This window comes from Leopardus geoffroyi, chromosome A1 (assembly GCF_018350155.1).
Source record: "Leopardus geoffroyi isolate Oge1 chromosome A1, O.geoffroyi_Oge1_pat1.0, whole genome shotgun sequence".
NCBI classification, from domain to species: domain Eukaryota; kingdom Metazoa; phylum Chordata; class Mammalia; order Carnivora; family Felidae; genus Leopardus; species Leopardus geoffroyi.
In genome coordinates this window covers 228,414,418-228,430,861 of record NC_059326.1, presented here as the reverse complement: position 1 = coordinate 228,430,861, position 16,444 = coordinate 228,414,418, and the positions used below count along the sequence as shown (strand labels likewise).

The 16,444-nt window shown below is 41.6% G+C and overlaps 1 protein-coding gene across 1 annotated transcript in view; it reads right to left on the bottom strand.

The window, feature by feature from the left end:
* The window catches only part of DNAH5 (dynein axonemal heavy chain 5), a 286,976-nt gene that overhangs the window by 75,792 nt on the left and 194,740 nt on the right, over nt 1-16,444 (bottom strand). The window contains 3 exon segments of the mRNA XM_045441848.1: nt 6,036-6,303; nt 7,665-7,818; nt 11,934-12,064. Of these exon segments, the coding sequence (XP_045297804.1) occupies nt 6,036-6,303; nt 7,665-7,818; nt 11,934-12,064 (553 nt within the window).

The following is a 16,444-nucleotide window of genomic DNA, read 5'->3' as shown; positions in this document are numbered from 1 at the left end:
AATAAATAAATGTTGAAAAAAAAAAATTAAAAAAAAAAAAAAAAAAAAAAAAAGAAATAAACCCATATATATATATTGATTTTCAACAAGGGTGCCAAGAATACACAACGAGGAAAGGATAGTCTCTTCAATAAGTGGTGTTGGAAAAAGTGGAGATCTATATGCAAAAGAATGAAATCGGACTACTGTCTTACACCATACACAACACTCTATGTATTGTTTAATCTATTTTGAGATTAAAATAGATTAAGTAGGGGGCGCCTGGATGGCGCAGTCGGTTAAGCGTCCGACTTCAGCCAGGTCACGATCTCGCGGTCCGGGAGTTCGAGCCCCGCGTCAGGCTCTGGGCTGATGGCTCAGAGCCTGGAGCCTGTTTCCGATTCTGTGTCTCCCTCTCTCTCTGCCCCTCCCCCGTTCATGCTCTGTCTCTCTCTGTCCCAAAAATAAATAAACTTTGAAAAAAAAAAATTTTAAAATAGATTAAGTAGATTCAAGACTTAACCATAAGACCTGAAACCATAAAACTCTCAGAAGGAAGCATAATGGGTAAGCTCCTTGACAATGCTCTTGGCCATAATTTTTGTACATGACACCAAAAGCACAGGCAACAAAAGCAAAAACAACATGGGGCTACACCAAACGAAAAAATCTCCTGCACAGCAAAGAAATCAATTAACAAGTGAACAAGTAACTTATGGAACGGGGGAGGAAATATTTGCGAACTGTACCTCTGATAAGAGACAGCATGTGAAATAAATAACTCCTACAACTCAACAGCAAAAAAACAAGTAACTTGATTAAAATGGACAAAGTGGGGAGGTGCCTGGGTGACTCAGTCAGGTAGGCGTCTGACACAATTTCGGTTCAGGTCATGTTCTCATGCTTCGTGAGTTCAAGCCCCACATCAGGGTCTGTACTGACAGCGTGGAGCCTGCTTGGGATTCTCTCTCTCCGCCCCTCCCCTGCTCATGCTGTCTCTGTCTCCTGAAAATAAACAAACTCGAAAAAATTTTCTAAAAAAAATGGATAAATTAACTGAAAAGAGATTTCTTTAAAGAAGACATACAAATGGCCAACAGATATATGAAAAAGTGTTCAACATCACCAATCACCAGGGAAATGCAAATCAAAATAACAATGAGATATCACTTCACATCAGTTAGGATGACCATTATCAAAAAAAAAACCAAAAGATAACAAATGTTGGCAAGGGTGTGCAAAAAAAGGAGGGTCCTCACAGTGTGGAGGGTCCTCAAAAAATTAAAAATAGAGCTACCATATGATACAACAATCCCACTTCCAGGCACATTTCCAAAGGAAGTAATATCACTGTCCCAGAGATATCTGTGCCCCTGTGCTCATAACAACGTTATTTACAGTAGCCAAGACGTGGAAACAACTTAAATGTCTGTTGATGGTTAAATGGATATACATGCAATAGAATATTATTCAGCCTTAAAAAAGACACCCCGCCAAAAAAAAAAAAAAAAGACAACTGCCATTTGCAAAAACATGGATGAACGTGGAGGGCATTATGCTAAGTGAAATAAGCCAGACACAGGAGGACAAATACCCCATGATACCACTTATAGGAGGAATCTGAAGTGTCAGACTCATAGAAGCAGAGAGAACTGTGATTGCCAGGGACTAGGAAGAGGGGGTCCCATTTCCCCCTCCTCCCAGTCAGAAAGTACCAAAAAGTACAAAGTTTTAGCTATTCATGCATAAGTCCTAGAAGTCTACTCTGTATCATGATGCCTGTAGCTAACAATGCTATTTGTATACTTAAAATTACTACAAGAGATCTTACGTCGTGTTCTTATCACAAAATAATAATAATAATAATTAAGAAATAACTTAAGAACTTCTTACACTTAAGAAGTCAGAAGGAAACTTCTGGAGGTGATGGATTGTCTACGGTACAGATTACGATGATAGTCCCATGGGTGTGTATTTACCTCGAAATACATCAAGTTGTATATTTTAAATATGCTCAGCTCTTTGTATATCATTCATTCCTCAATAAACAGGCTTAAGAAACAAAAAATGCATCTTAAAGAATAAAATATTAATCGGGGCGCCTGGGTGGCTCAGTCGGTTAAGTGTCCAACTTCAGCTCAGGTCATGATCTCACAGTCTGTGGGCTCGAGCCCCACATCGAGCTCTGTGCTGACAGCTCAGAGCCTGGAGCCTGCTTCGGATTCTGTGTCTCCCTCTCTCTCTGCCCCTCCCCCGTTCATGCTCTCTCTCTGTCTCAAAAATAAACATTAAAAAAAAATTTTGTTAAAGAATAAAATATCAATAAAATACTAATTAATTATAAAAATATACAATTTAATATTTTATGGGAAATAGTATAATCTAAATGATATATACTAACACAAATGAAATCATGTGTTTCCTTTCTGATGTGGCTAGAGATAATAATTTAACTTAGAACCAGAATCCTGAAGACAACTTGAATAAGGTTGTTTCTAGAAACCTCATGGCTAATTTTCCAAAAAGAAAAAACAACACTTAAGTTCCTAAGTATATTAAGTATTTGCAATACCCACACATGGTATTCTTTCAAATTAACAGAAGCAAGGTTAATATTAGGTGCGTAGATGTTGGTTTTCCCAACAAGATTTTGTATTTACTAAATAAAGGAGTTATGTCTTATATCTTATAATTATTTTTTCCACTACGGTGACTAGCACAGTAAACACTTACCAGACTAGACTGAAGACATACCACAAAAAATTACAGGTTATCAATAGTTTAAGAAGATTTCAATACAAGGTACATGATATAAAGTCTACGTGCTAAGATATAGGAGGTCCAAGATGGGAGGGCGGGAAACTAAATATTCCTTAGAGAACAAAAAAAGAGTGAAGGATGTGATGAGTTCTGACTAAGCTCTGGAACTTAGATAAACAGAGGAGACTGAAGAGAATATTCTTGATCTAAGGGGGACAATGTATGGAGAATAAGTATGATTAAAGCACATTCAGAGGACAAACAAAAGAGGTGTATCTGGGGAGAAAAAGAGAGAGAAGGTTTGTGTTGGGTTAGAGAAGACTGCAAGTAAATGAACTTTGACAGACTGACTCGTTCATTCAGCACTGGTAGCTGCCCAGATTGTGAATAAAAGATAGGTAGTCCTTGACCTCATGGAGTTTTTAGTCTAGTGGGCCAGATCAACACACAACTATACAAATGGCAGACTGTGGTTAGCCCCAGGAAGGAAGAGCACAGAGTGCTATGACGTGATACCATGGGATCAGTCTTGTGGGGAGAAGGGGAGGCAGGATTGTTCCCCTTAGGAAGGGAAGTTTGACTGAGCCAGCACCATCCAGACAAAGGGAGGAGGGTTCAACAGGATGGAGGAGGAGGGTGTCACATGGGAAGAAAAAGCAGCCTGTTCAAGGATCGAGAAGAACAGAATAGGAAGAAAGAGTGACCTCAACGGAAGATGGGGGGTGGGCAGGGCCACTCTTCCCAGCCTGGGAGGCCAGGCTACGTAACGTGGCCTTTCTCCCAAGAGCACGGGGAGGTCATGCGAGGTTCTAAGTAGAAAGCTGTGTGGTTGGGTTTGTGTTTTCCTCATTCTTCTGTCAGCATTGTGGGATAGATGGCAGACAGCTGGAAGAGGAGGAGAGGTCATTAGAAAGTGATCTGGGTTTTCCAGGTGAGTGACAATGACAGCTTGGCCTGGGACATCTGTGAGAGGGAAAGTGCTAGAGACAGTCCCCCAGTATTTAAAAGATAAAGTCAACATGGGGTACCTGGCTGGCTCAGTTGGTTAAGCATCTGACTCTTGATTTTGGCTTTGGTCATAATCTCATGGTTCATGAGATTGAGCTCCGTGTCAGGCTACGAGCTGCAGTGTGGAGGCTACTTGGGATTCTCTCTCTCCCTCTCTCTCTGACCCTCCCGCCCCAAATAAATAAATAAACTTAAAAGAAAAAGATAAAGTCAAAGTGATTTGCCAATGGAGCAGACTTGAGAGCTGAAGGAAGCTGGGATGTTCAAGACAAAGACAAAGCTCTCTGATTGCAGAGAGTTTTTGTGGACGATGGTGGGACTTCCTGGGGAAGGGACCAGAGGAGAGGCAGTTCAGCTGCAGACGTGTGGAGTAGCGGTCTGTAAAGCCCCCATGAGGATGTATCAAGCAGGCAGCCAAGTGCACAGAACGTATCAAGCAGGCAGCCAGAGGACCGACAAGACTAGAGAGAAAAGTTGATGGGGCACATCACCCAGAAGGATGACAATGAGCTTGCCTGGGAAGAGGATCCGGACTGAAGACACAAGCCCACCTTACCCCCCACTATGCCTGGCTCTATAAACAGCATGGAGTTCAATAAATACATTTGCAATAAACAAACGAGGAGTCACATCCGTTGACAGTCAGGACAGTAGCTAGGAAACAACTACACGGAAATGAAAACTTCCCTGACCTCCATGTAATCCTGGCTTGGGTTGATACGATGAGATTTAAAAGAAAGGGGCAGATTTGTGAGAAATTAACAAAGGAAAGATCAGTGAGGCCTTTGTCTTGTAATAAAAGAGATGATTGAAATACAGACCTAGCAGGAAGGGCTCCATATTTAAATTAAATCATCTTAATTATGGTATATTACAATGTTTGTCACCTGAAATTGTTATTTTATTGTTCATAATAATACCTTACATGCTACCCTACAAAGTACTTGCATACTAATTACCATGTTTCATAGTTAACTTTAATATAGCTCTTAAATTCTGTCATTGTGTGCTCTGCATTTATATCCTACTTCAAGGAATTTTAAAGCTTTACCCTTAGTTGTGTTTACATTTTAAGAGGACTTAAAATTTTAAATCACTGGCCTTTTAAACATTCTGTGTTTAAAAGCCACAGATTGGAAAAATATTATTGTCAACAGCAGTTTGCAGAGAATACAATGTCCCCAGTGGATAAGAATTGGTTAAAAATATATATAAATCTATAAAACCTGGGTTCCTCCCCCAGTACAGATCCTAATGCTTCTTAAATCTCTGACAAGTCCCTCAGCTTCAGCGTCCCCCGTGTCTCCATCTGTAGGAGATGGGCTGATCGGTCGTTCTCACACTGGGCACCACAGAACTGGAGTGCCAGATTTGGGTGTGACACAGACGTGGGCTGGGGCTGGGAGGGCAGGCTCCAGCCCCTTCCTTACCTCCTTCACCTCACTTTTATCTACCAAGGCTACCAGCAACGTATTACTGGGAAATAGGACTCTTCTGAATTATTATTAAAACATAACCAGACAAAAAGTGTGAAAAACCACTGCCGTGAGACAGGGCACCCCTGAGATTCTGATACAACAGGTCAAGGGTGAGTGAGGCCTAAACATCCCAATCACTTAAAATATCCACAAACAATTTCTCACCCAAAGCTGAAAAAACATAAACTCAATGATCTCTAACATCTCCTCTACTAACATCTCTTCCACAGAAGTGGAAGCAGCAAGGGTCCAAGTCCCAGAACACTCTAGCTAACATTCAGAACACTCTAGCTAACATTTCCCTCCATCAGAGGACTGCTGGATAATGTCTTCTTCTTTGATTTCCAGCACTGCAGCCACGAGAACAAAATGTCCAAGAGACATTTGGCTTCAACTACTCAGAGATGGGCCAATCCACTTTGAAAAGAACACAAATGCTATCAAAGCAGTTAAAACCTCAGTGCCTTCCTGGGACATCCTGGAACGTGCCTGGGGATCCAACTGAGACAAAGCCTTTAAGCATCCCTGAGAAGCCTAGAATCACTGGAAATTAATCCAAGGGAGTACAGACTGAAGATCGTTATCTGATAACCACACTCTGGGAAAAATTAGCTACCTAATATGAAAGAGCAGCATCTTGTAAATATCCTAAACTGCTGGACAAAGTGACTTTTGACTCAATCCAGTACAGAGAGAACAAACAGCACAGAATATAAATAAATAAACACGCGTGCACACACACACACACACACACACACACACACACACACACGTTAACCAAAAACTGACAAAAATGTCCACCACACTAACCAGCAACTAAGGCATCTTTAGGCCATCGGCTGAACCAGTCAATGGTGCATCCTGAAATAAGGGCAGGGAACTTCAAAGCTCGATTTCGAAATTTCTCCCCCACAGGTGAAAAGCAGAGCACAATGTGAAGGTTCTGCCGAACCCGACTCATGAAGTAGTCATACAGGTTCTCATTGGTAGGAGGGCGCCTGGGGTGTTCTTTTTTCATGACTGATAGGAGATCACTATTAATTTCATCAATTTCATCACGAGCAAATAGGTTGGAGACCTTCAAAAGAAGTGCAAACATTCAAATTCAGTACAGGCATATGCAAACAGATCAAAATATATAGGTCAATACATATGATATCTTTCCTCCATTTGTGTCCTAAAACTCACCTTTAAAAATTAACAAAAGTCCTCATGACACAAACAAATGGAAAGACATTCCATGCTTATAGATTTTTTTAAATGTTTACTTATTTATTTTGAGAGAGAGAGCATACATGCATGTGAGCGGGGGGCAGGCAAGAAGGAGAGAGAGAATCCCAAGCAGGCTCCACACTGTCAGCACAGAGCCTGACACGGGGCTCAATCCCATGAACCCATGAGATCATAACATGAGCCAAAATCAAGAGTCAGATGCTCAACCGATTGAGCACACCCCCATACTAATAGATTGAAAGAATTAATGTTATTAAATGTCCATATTTCCCAAAGCAATCTACAGATTCAATGCAATCCCTATCAATGTACCAACAGTATTTTCTGCAAAACTAGAATAATCCTAATATTTGTATGGAACCACAAAAGACTCCCAATAGCCAAAGCAACTTTGAAAAGGAAGAACAAAGATGAATGTATCACAATTCCAGATTTCAAAATGAACTGCAAACCCATAATAATCAAAACAGTATGGTAATGGGGAGTCTGGGTAGCTCGATCAGTTGAGTGTCTAGCTCTTGATTTCAGCTCAGGTCATAATCTCAGTTTGTGAGATCAAGCCCTCTGTGCTGAGAGCATGGAGCCTACTTGGGATTCTCTTTCTCCCTCTCTACCCACATTCTGTCTCTTTCTCTGTCTCTCTAAACATAAACAAAATAAACTGAAATGAAATGAAATGAAATAAAATGAAATGAAATGAAATGAAATGAAATGAAATGAAATGAAAATGGCTTAAAGACCTAAATATAAGACCTGAAACCATAAAACTCCTAGAAGAAAACATAGGCAGTGGTCTGTGGCATTAGCCTTAGCAACATTTTTTCTAGATGTGTCTTCTCAGGCAAGGGAAACAAAAGCAAAAATAAACTATTAGGACTACAGCAAAATAAAAAGCTTTACACATCCTTTTTTAAAAAAAATTAGCCAAGTCCTCAAGATAAGATACCCCACATTTTAAAATACACAAACAATTCTATTATTAACTGCGAAGTCATAGTCCTTGGAGGGGGTAAATGGACATATCGAATATCCAATCAGCTCACTTTTATTCTCCAAACCCAACAGAAAAAGCATTTCTTCCTAATAGGGATCTCCTAATCCCCCATAATAGCACTCATTCAACAACTGTGATGGAAGGACACAGAGAGCTCTCAAGCTGGAGGCCATCTGAAGAGTCAAAATGCATGAAGATATATGAACTCCTACCTCCCCCGATGATAAAACATTGTTCACGTATTCCAAAACTGACTCATCCTTAATCTCATTGTCCGTGAAGATGAAAGTGATTCCTCTGCCTTGCTGTCCAGCCGTTCTATACAAAATCTTCAGGTCTTCCACTAGATTTGATGTGTTGTAGGACCTAAAGAAATATTGTCATTGTGTCGTTAGCTAAATTATTTTGATGGGAAGGAAAAGATCGTTATAACAATGCTTTATGCCATTTGGTTAATAAAAAGAAGTGCTGATATTGTTCCATCAGATAAGAATTTTATTGTATGGGAATGTTACTGGTTCATTGTATTTACTTACAAGGATGAAATTGATTTTTAAAACTTTCTTTCAGTGCTGAATACCCACTCCTTTGGGAGTAATAGAGGTGAACCATTTTGTGAAAATTTTGAGTACTTCCTTATTCGCTAAAGTTAACAACTATTTTTTTTTTCTTGAGGCATAATTGACATATAACATTATGTTAGTTTCAGGTGTACAACATAGTATTTCCATACTTGCATATATTGTAAAAAGATCACCACAATAAGTCAACATCAAGTCAAATCACAGTATATTTACCTGAAAATATGAAACTGATTTTTAAACTCCACATATCATGAAACAGTATAATTTTCTGGGACACAAAATAAAAACCTAAAGTAAAAAGTCAACCTGAAACCAAAATACTGTTTTTACCACAACGAAGTGTCATCTGAAGCCATATATGTTTCCTTTTGAAAATACTTGTTGGTAACGCTGAAACAAAGGTTAAATTGGGATGTTTACTAAGGACCTATCTGCCACTGGAATTGTAATGACACCTCACAAATTAATCTAAATGAAGCAATTTCAAGTCTTATTCTTTCGGGTGAGGGACATGCCTCATTACAAATGGTGCCCTCTCCAGGCGCCTGGCTGGCTCCATCGGAAGAGTGGGTGACTCTTGACCTCGGGGTTGTAAATTCAACCCCTGCATTGGGTGTAGAGAAATTACTTAAAAAGTAAAATGTTAAAAAAAGAATGTTGCCCTCTCATCCTCCAACACATCTTTGGAGGCCCACATAAAAGAGTTTTCTGAGCAATCAGTACACAGTAGGAGACTAGCTGGAAACACGGAATATCACACTCTAAATCTTCTTTCACGATGAAAAGCAATCCTTTAGTGGAAGTCAGCCTGCAATCATGAAATATTAGGGAGGTCCCAATACAGGGCAGCCCATTACCACCAAAAGTAAAAATAAAGATCTTCCAATCCTAGAGATTCAGACTTACTGAATTATTATTTGAAATTTTTTGTCATTAAATAAACTCAGAGTTCAAAGCACGAGAGCAAATGGCCTTCTGATTTTTTTTAAAGCTACTAAATATTTAACTTCTTTGCTCTGTGCTTTTTGATCATCTAAACCCTAAATCCTAGAACCAGAAATCCCACTACCAGGCATCAATATTTTAAGAAAATGTCTAGAGAAGTGAGATCTGAGAGATTAGAAAAGAATTTCAAAGATGCAGTTCCCCATTAGAGAGGGAGACAGGGAGGAAAAAAAAAAAAAAAAATACCTCATCCCAGCTTCTCCTGACTTGGAAAAACTTCCAGTCCAGTCCCCTGCATCAAGGGCCCGCTGCCTCAAATAATGACCCGAGCCTTCTTACAAATGTCTGTGTTTCCAGAATGTGAGGCTCTTGCTTCCTGATTCTTGGCCACATAGCTATGCAGAGGTGTAGGCAGTAAGATGGCCTCTTGAAGGCAATGGGAAGGCTAGCAGGCCTTGGCCCTCCTTTCCATTAGTAACAGAGCGTTCCCACTATGACATGCAGAGGAACTAATTTATCACAGAGAGAGGAGGTGCAAGATATTTTTCCTGAGGCGTTGTGGCACAAAGCCCAGCCAGACCAGAAACCAGAAATACTGTTGGTTAATTCCCAGGTAGATCTGGGATTTCCCACAAGTTATAGAGTCTCCACTGTAAGATAGGCTAATATTATATGCCCTGCTAACCCATAAAGCTCTTTTAAAGACCAAATTAGCCTAGGCATATAAAAGTGCTTTGAAAACTGTACAGTTTTAAATAAATGTTGGGAACAAAAATCTCAGAGTCCAGGGGTACCTGGGTGGCTCAGTCGGTTAAATATCTGACTCTTGACTTTGGCTCAGTTCATGATCTCAAGATTTGTGAGATTGAGCCCTGCATAGGGCTCTGTGCTGACAGAGCCTGCTTAGGATTCTCTCTCTTCTTCTGTCTCTGCCCCTCCCCTCACATTCTCTCTCTCTGTCTCTCAAGATAAATAAATAAACAACATTAAAAAAAAAAAAATCTCAGAGCCCAGTCTCTTTCCTGTATAGGATATCACTTATCAAATTCTGCTTCTATCCAAACTAGAACAATTATACACAAGGCAATTAGAATTATTTCTCTCTGTCCTAGTACTTGAAAACAAAACAAAAACAAAAAACAAAAACCAAAAAAACAAAACAAAACAAAAACCAGCAATCTTTTAGATTTATTCTCCAAGCAGAAGCCTATAATGTGAACCAAATGGAAAGTGTAACAACAACACATGAATATCTGGGCCTTAAACCCAGTGTTTAATCATTTTTGATCTTTGCCCTAGTAGATATCTATAGGCCTCCATCAGTAAGACAGATGGGTACACTTTGCCCTACTGGGCCAAACCAAAACTCTAGAGCAACGCCCAAAAGGCAAGACTTCCTAGTCCCACACCTACAGGTTAACCTCTTATAATTTTCAGCCCAACTAAACTTCGCAAACTGGCCTCCTGTTTCTCATCTTGGTTAATCCTGAAATTCAGCCCCTTTGAATCACCCCTGCTTTTCTCTTCATGCTGGCCCTTCACTACCTGGTTCCGCCCACCCCACACATGTATGTCCGAGAACAACTGTCCTGGGGTTCCCTATCTTGAGGAGTGTTTGCATCAGTGTATGCATCATCTTTCCAAGCCAGAACTAGGATGGACCAAGCCCAATAGTTCAACTTCCCAACGATCTCAAGTCTGTCCTTTTTTCTCCATTCTTACTGCTACCACTCAAGTCCCTTTATCTCTTGCCTAGATCCCTGGGACGCCTTATAACTATTCCTGTTTAGCCCCTTCCATCCATTTTCTGTACATACAAACCCATAGGCCCTTCCTAGGGGTAACTCATTAATGGTTTTCTGTTGCTCTAGGATAAAGTCTAAATTCCTTATCATATCTTCAAAGGCCTCCTTTTCTATTCCTTCCCCACTTAGTATCTTATGCTGCACACCCACCCATATTTACTTCTTCCAGGGCCTCAATGTGACTTCACATGTGCTGATCTTTTTTGCCTGGAACGTTCTTTATCGTTCCTCTTCTCTGAGATAACTCCTATTCTTATTCAGGTTTCCATCTTTTCCTCCAGAAAGCCCTTTCTGACCATCCCCCACACTAGGTTAGGAGTCCCTCCCTCAGGTTTCAATAGGAGCTGGTCTGCATTTATTTCTTTCTCATAATAGCACCTACATACGACCTTATTTTTTAAAATTTTTTTAAAAGTTTATTTCTTCTTGAGAGAGAGAGAGCGCGTGCAAGCAAATGGGAAAGGGGAAGAGAGTGAAGGAGACACAGAATCCGAAGCAGGCTCCAGGCTCAGAGCTGTCAGCACAGAGCCCGACACGGGGCTCGAGCTGACGAGCTATGAGATCATGACCTGAGCTGAAGTCGGACGCTTAACCGACTGAGCTACCCAGGCGCCCCCTACATACGACACCTTACTGAATGAACTGCTCAGGTGCCTGACCCCTTGACTACTGTAAGCTCTGTGATGACACGAGCCAGACTTGCCATGTGCTCCCTAGCACCTAGCCAGTGCCTGGTGCATAGCTGGTGTTCAACGAATATTTTTAAATGTACGAATAAATGAATAAATACAAATTTCTCAGTTATTTTTCTAGTTTGTTAACATTCTTGAAACCTGAGTTAACATCTAGTAGGGAGAAGTTTCTTCTGAAATACACCAAAAGGAATACAGGTAACACTCATGGCATGCATAAGTGCAGGGGGGCAGCTATTTACAACGAGAGGCTGAAATATCTCAAAAGCAAATTATTAATGTGAAAATTTCATATCTACAACAAAGGTTGAAAGGGGACAATGATAACTCAAGATTTAAGAAGGAAAATGATTATGATTCCTTATGTTTAAGAAAAATGCATTCTAAATTCAAGTGGCCTCTGAGAACCTGCTATCAAAATCCATTTCAGGTTAATTAAAGTGAAAGCTTGTTACCTTGTCAGAGTGATCTGGAAGGAAGTATAGCCAGCAATGAACGAAGCCAACCTCGTCAGGCTCTGCTTTCCTGATCCGCCCACCCCCACCAGGAGGGCATTTCCCCGGGGCGTGCCAATGACACGTGAGATCTAGAATGCGGAATAGAAAAGACACAGATCATTGTTCAACATGTAAATATTCCATTTTTTCCTCTTTACGCAAAAGAAGCATTTGGGAAGCCATATGTGTCTCAGGATCGGAATGGAGAAAGACGCTGGCTGGATGAAGGACAGCATTTCTGAAATAGAATGGTGTTTGAAGAGTACCAGACAGGGCATATGTTGGGGGTGCCTTTGGGAAACAAGAGGAGACGAGTACAGAGAAGTCAGCTGAAGTCCCTCTTTGGCCTGCTCTGGGTTTTAAAGAAAAGAAGTAGAGGAGGCTTGGATGTTTCCTTTCAGTCTCCCAACCTAACGCAGTGGGACAGGAAAGAGACTGAAATTTCAAGACAATGTATATCCTTGGAATACAGAAGAGTTGATTAGAATATCTTCCACATTTGAACAATGGCAGAGCATTTAAATCGAAGGGCAGAAAATTTCCAAAATGTGGCATTGGTGATGGAATTTTGAAGAGGAAGATGACGAGGAGGAGGAGGAGGAGGAGGAGGAGGAAGAAGAGGAGGAGGAGGAGAAAGAGGAGGAAGGAGGGGAGAGAAGGAGGAGAGAGAGAGAGAGAGAGAGAGCGAGTGGGGTAGGGGCAGAGAGAGAGGGCAACACAGAATCCAAAGCAGGCTCCAGGCTCTGAGCTGTCAGCATGGAGCCTCACACGGGGCTGGAACTCACGAACCATGAGACATCGTGACCTGTGCCAAAGTCAGACGCTTAACCAACTGAGCCACCCAGGTGTTCAGAAGCCCATGTTTCTTTAGCTTTATTGTTACTGATGAATTGCTTACACCATCAGGCTTCCAACACCCCCACAGAGGGGATTCAGTGTAGGATTCTCCTGGATGCTTTTTTCTCTTTACATGATAACTACTTCTCTTTCCGACCTAACTGCAGTCTGAGCCTGGGGTGATACCCACTTTTCTGTAGACTAATGATAGTGAGAATGGAACTGAGACGGATCATTTCTATGTGGCTGGGGTAACCTGGGATTAGCAATATGTTGACGAACATATTGGTAAACATCCTTTCTCAGGATTACCTCCTGTGGCAGGGGCTACACTTTATTCCTGTTGGGACTACTCTTTTTTTCTTTTTATTCAGATATAATAAAATTCTGGGACTACTCATGGCTGTTGGATTATTTCTCCCAATGTAGTGTGAGCCCCTGGAAAGGAAGATCATGTTCACGTCTCTGTTGTGGACCTGAGAGCCTGTGGCATGGGTGGGTGGCACACTGGTCCTTCCAGGCTCCTACTCAGTTGTAGGCAGGGGAGTTGTTGTAGGCAGGTAAGGAACAGTACTGGCAAGAATGATTTTGCTGCTGTCTATTCATATTCCACACTGGAATCTTCTGTGTCTTTCCTTGGTTAGTATTTTTCAAATATATGTCTTTTGTCCTAACCATTTCCTTCCGTTGGTGTTGGTGAATATATTAAGGGTTGAAATAATTGTTGATAATTAGGTACTGGGAACCTCCACCCAATATCTTTTCCTGAAACCAGCCTAGATCTTACATTACAATATTCCATTCCCAGTTTCTAGCACACGTTAAACCCTCAAACCGCATACGACAAATGAACATATACATGAATAAATAAGTAGAAGGGTTTAAAAGAGATTCAAAAACTCATACCCTAGAATACAAAAAGAATAAAGGAGAAAACACAGTCAAATAGGACCTTCAAATGCTACTATCTTTCTCCTACTCTATAGATTGCGAGATAAAACTATTCAGTTTTCAATTCCTTTAGCAAATATTTTAAAAATTAACGATGCCCAGCCTGCCCCGCAGGTGCTCATGTGCTAGCAGAGGAGAGAGACCTGCTAACAGAAACGTGGGGATGTACCACGCTGCATGTGGAAACAGGTAAAAATGGCGGCAAACGAAACGGTGCTGCTGGGCAAAGGCAACTCTCAGGTGTGGAGCTGGAGCGTGATCTGGATCTTGAAAGATAACTACGAGTCTCCTACAAAGAAGTGGGCAGGCCAGGCAGGAGTTGGGCTACGTTTTAAGAAGAGGGGCTGGGGTGCACAAAGTCTCAGAGTCGACAACAGGCCTGGGGTATCCCTAGGAGGTGGGAACTTCAGTACTAGGTCCAGAAACATCAGGAGATGAGGCAGCAAAGGGCTGACTAGGGCCTCAGTGGGGACTTGGTTAAATTCCAATCCCATTTATCAAGCATCTCAAGCGTGCCTATTCTCCGTCCTGTGAATACTGAAGTGAATAAACTGGGTGCCCCACACTCACAAGCTTGCTGCCCAGCAGGGAAGACAAACACACAACACAGATAAATTCCACACGACACGGCACTTGTTGGGAATGCACGTGGGTGAAGTTGTCTGGAAGAAGGGTGCGTTTCATCATGGGTAGCTGATTTTGCTTGATTACATGCTAAGCTGAGCATAAGTCACAGGCTAGAGTGCTAGGCAGGGGCGAGACCACAAAAAACCACACATGTCATGGTTCAAATCTTAACCAAAGAGGCAAAAGAGCTGTGACAGAGATATTCTCTGTTTTGAAAGAAAATCATTATTTTATTTTATTTTATTTTATTTTATTTTATTTTATTTTATTTTATTTTATTTTGAGGGAGAGAGAGAATGGGGAGGGGAGAGAGAATCTTAAGCATGGAGCCTGATGCAGGGCTCAATCTCCCAACCCTGAGATCATGACCTGAGCCAAAATCAAGAGTCGGATGCTTAACCAACTGAGCTACCCAGGAGCTCATTAGTTTACTGAAGAAAGGAACTAAGAAATATGCCTGGTCTCATATCACATCCTGGTTTGCTATAAATTTCATCTTAATTCTATCCTGTAGCGTCTATCACATCTTATAACTAGGTCACATATTTCAAGGCTCACATCCATGTGACACTTTGGATGTATTGTCCACAGGAAACAAGCAAATAGAAGAGAGGGTCAGCCTAGGAGACTGTGAGGAATGGAGCATCTTAGCTCAAAAACTCCAGTCAGGAATTCTTCAGCCAATTCAAGAGCAGACACAAGAGCCTGAGAGAGAAACTGAGGCAAACAGTCAAAGACCCTGTGCTGAGTCACCTGTGCCTCAAATGTCATGTGCCCACAATTTTGAAGTGAAGAAATGCTCATCGCTCATACTCTGTGTTTGAAACACAGAAATGACACAGTTCTAGAGAACTTATTCAAGCACGAGACTAACAAGAGCCTCATTTCTTTTTTTTTTAATATTTAATGTTATTTAATGTTATTTAATGTTTATTTCTGAGACAGAGAGAGACAGAGCATGAGTGGGGGAGGGGCAGAGAGAGAGGGGGACACAGAATCGGAAGCAGGCTTCAGGCCCTGAGCTGTCAGCACAGAGCCCGACATGGGGCTCGAACTCACAGACTGCGAGACCATGACTGAGCCGAAGCCAGACGCTCAACCGACTGAGCCACCCAGGTGCCCCAACAATAGCCTCATTTCAATCTGAGCCATTATGAAATCCTAGGCCAGTCAGATTTTGTCCCCAAGAGACGTTAGTTATGAAGTTGCTTTTGGTATCATTTTCTTTTTTTTTCTTCTTCCTTTTAATCATTAAATATGACAGACTATCATTATTTATATTTGGAAGGATATCTGTGCTCATAATTCAGCACAGATGTCTCAGATTCTGAGTATTCTAAGTGTCCAAGCTAAATGCCTTCATGCAGGGGGCGGCGGGGGCAGCAGTGGCGGGGGGTGGGGGGGTACCCAACCCAGACCAGCCTCTCCATCTTCCTCCCTCTTCCTGATGTCCTGGAGCCTTCCCCACCCTCTTCTGCTTTCAGAGGGAGGGTCGTCTAGATGAACTCTAGATTCAGTAATTATGAGAGGAGACAATTTGCAATTATAAGGTTGCTCCTCATGATTAAACCTAAGCAATGGAATTCAGCCTCAAGCTGTCCTTTTTCTAACTGAAAGGATGTAGTCTGAGAAAGAAGTTGACATCAACAAAGTGAGAATATCAGCAACAGATTTTAAATGGCATTATCGGGGCGCCTGGGTGGCGCAGTCGGTTAAGCGTCTGACTTCAGCCAGGTCACGATCTCGTGGTCCGTGAGTTCGAGCCCCGCGTCGGGCTCTGGGCTGATGGCTCAGAGCCTGGAGCCTGTTTCCGATTCTGTGTCTCCCTCTCTCTCTGCCCCTCCCCCGTTCATGCTCTGTCTCTCTCTGTCCCAAAAATAAATAAACATTGAAAAAAAAAAATTTTTTTTTAAATAAATAAATAAATAAATGGCATTATCTTGGGGCACCTGGGTGGCTCAGTCGGTTAAGCATCCAGCTCTTGATTTGGGCTCAGGTCATGATCTCAGGGTCGTGAGATCAAGCCCTCCATGGAGCTCCTTGCTGAGCATGAA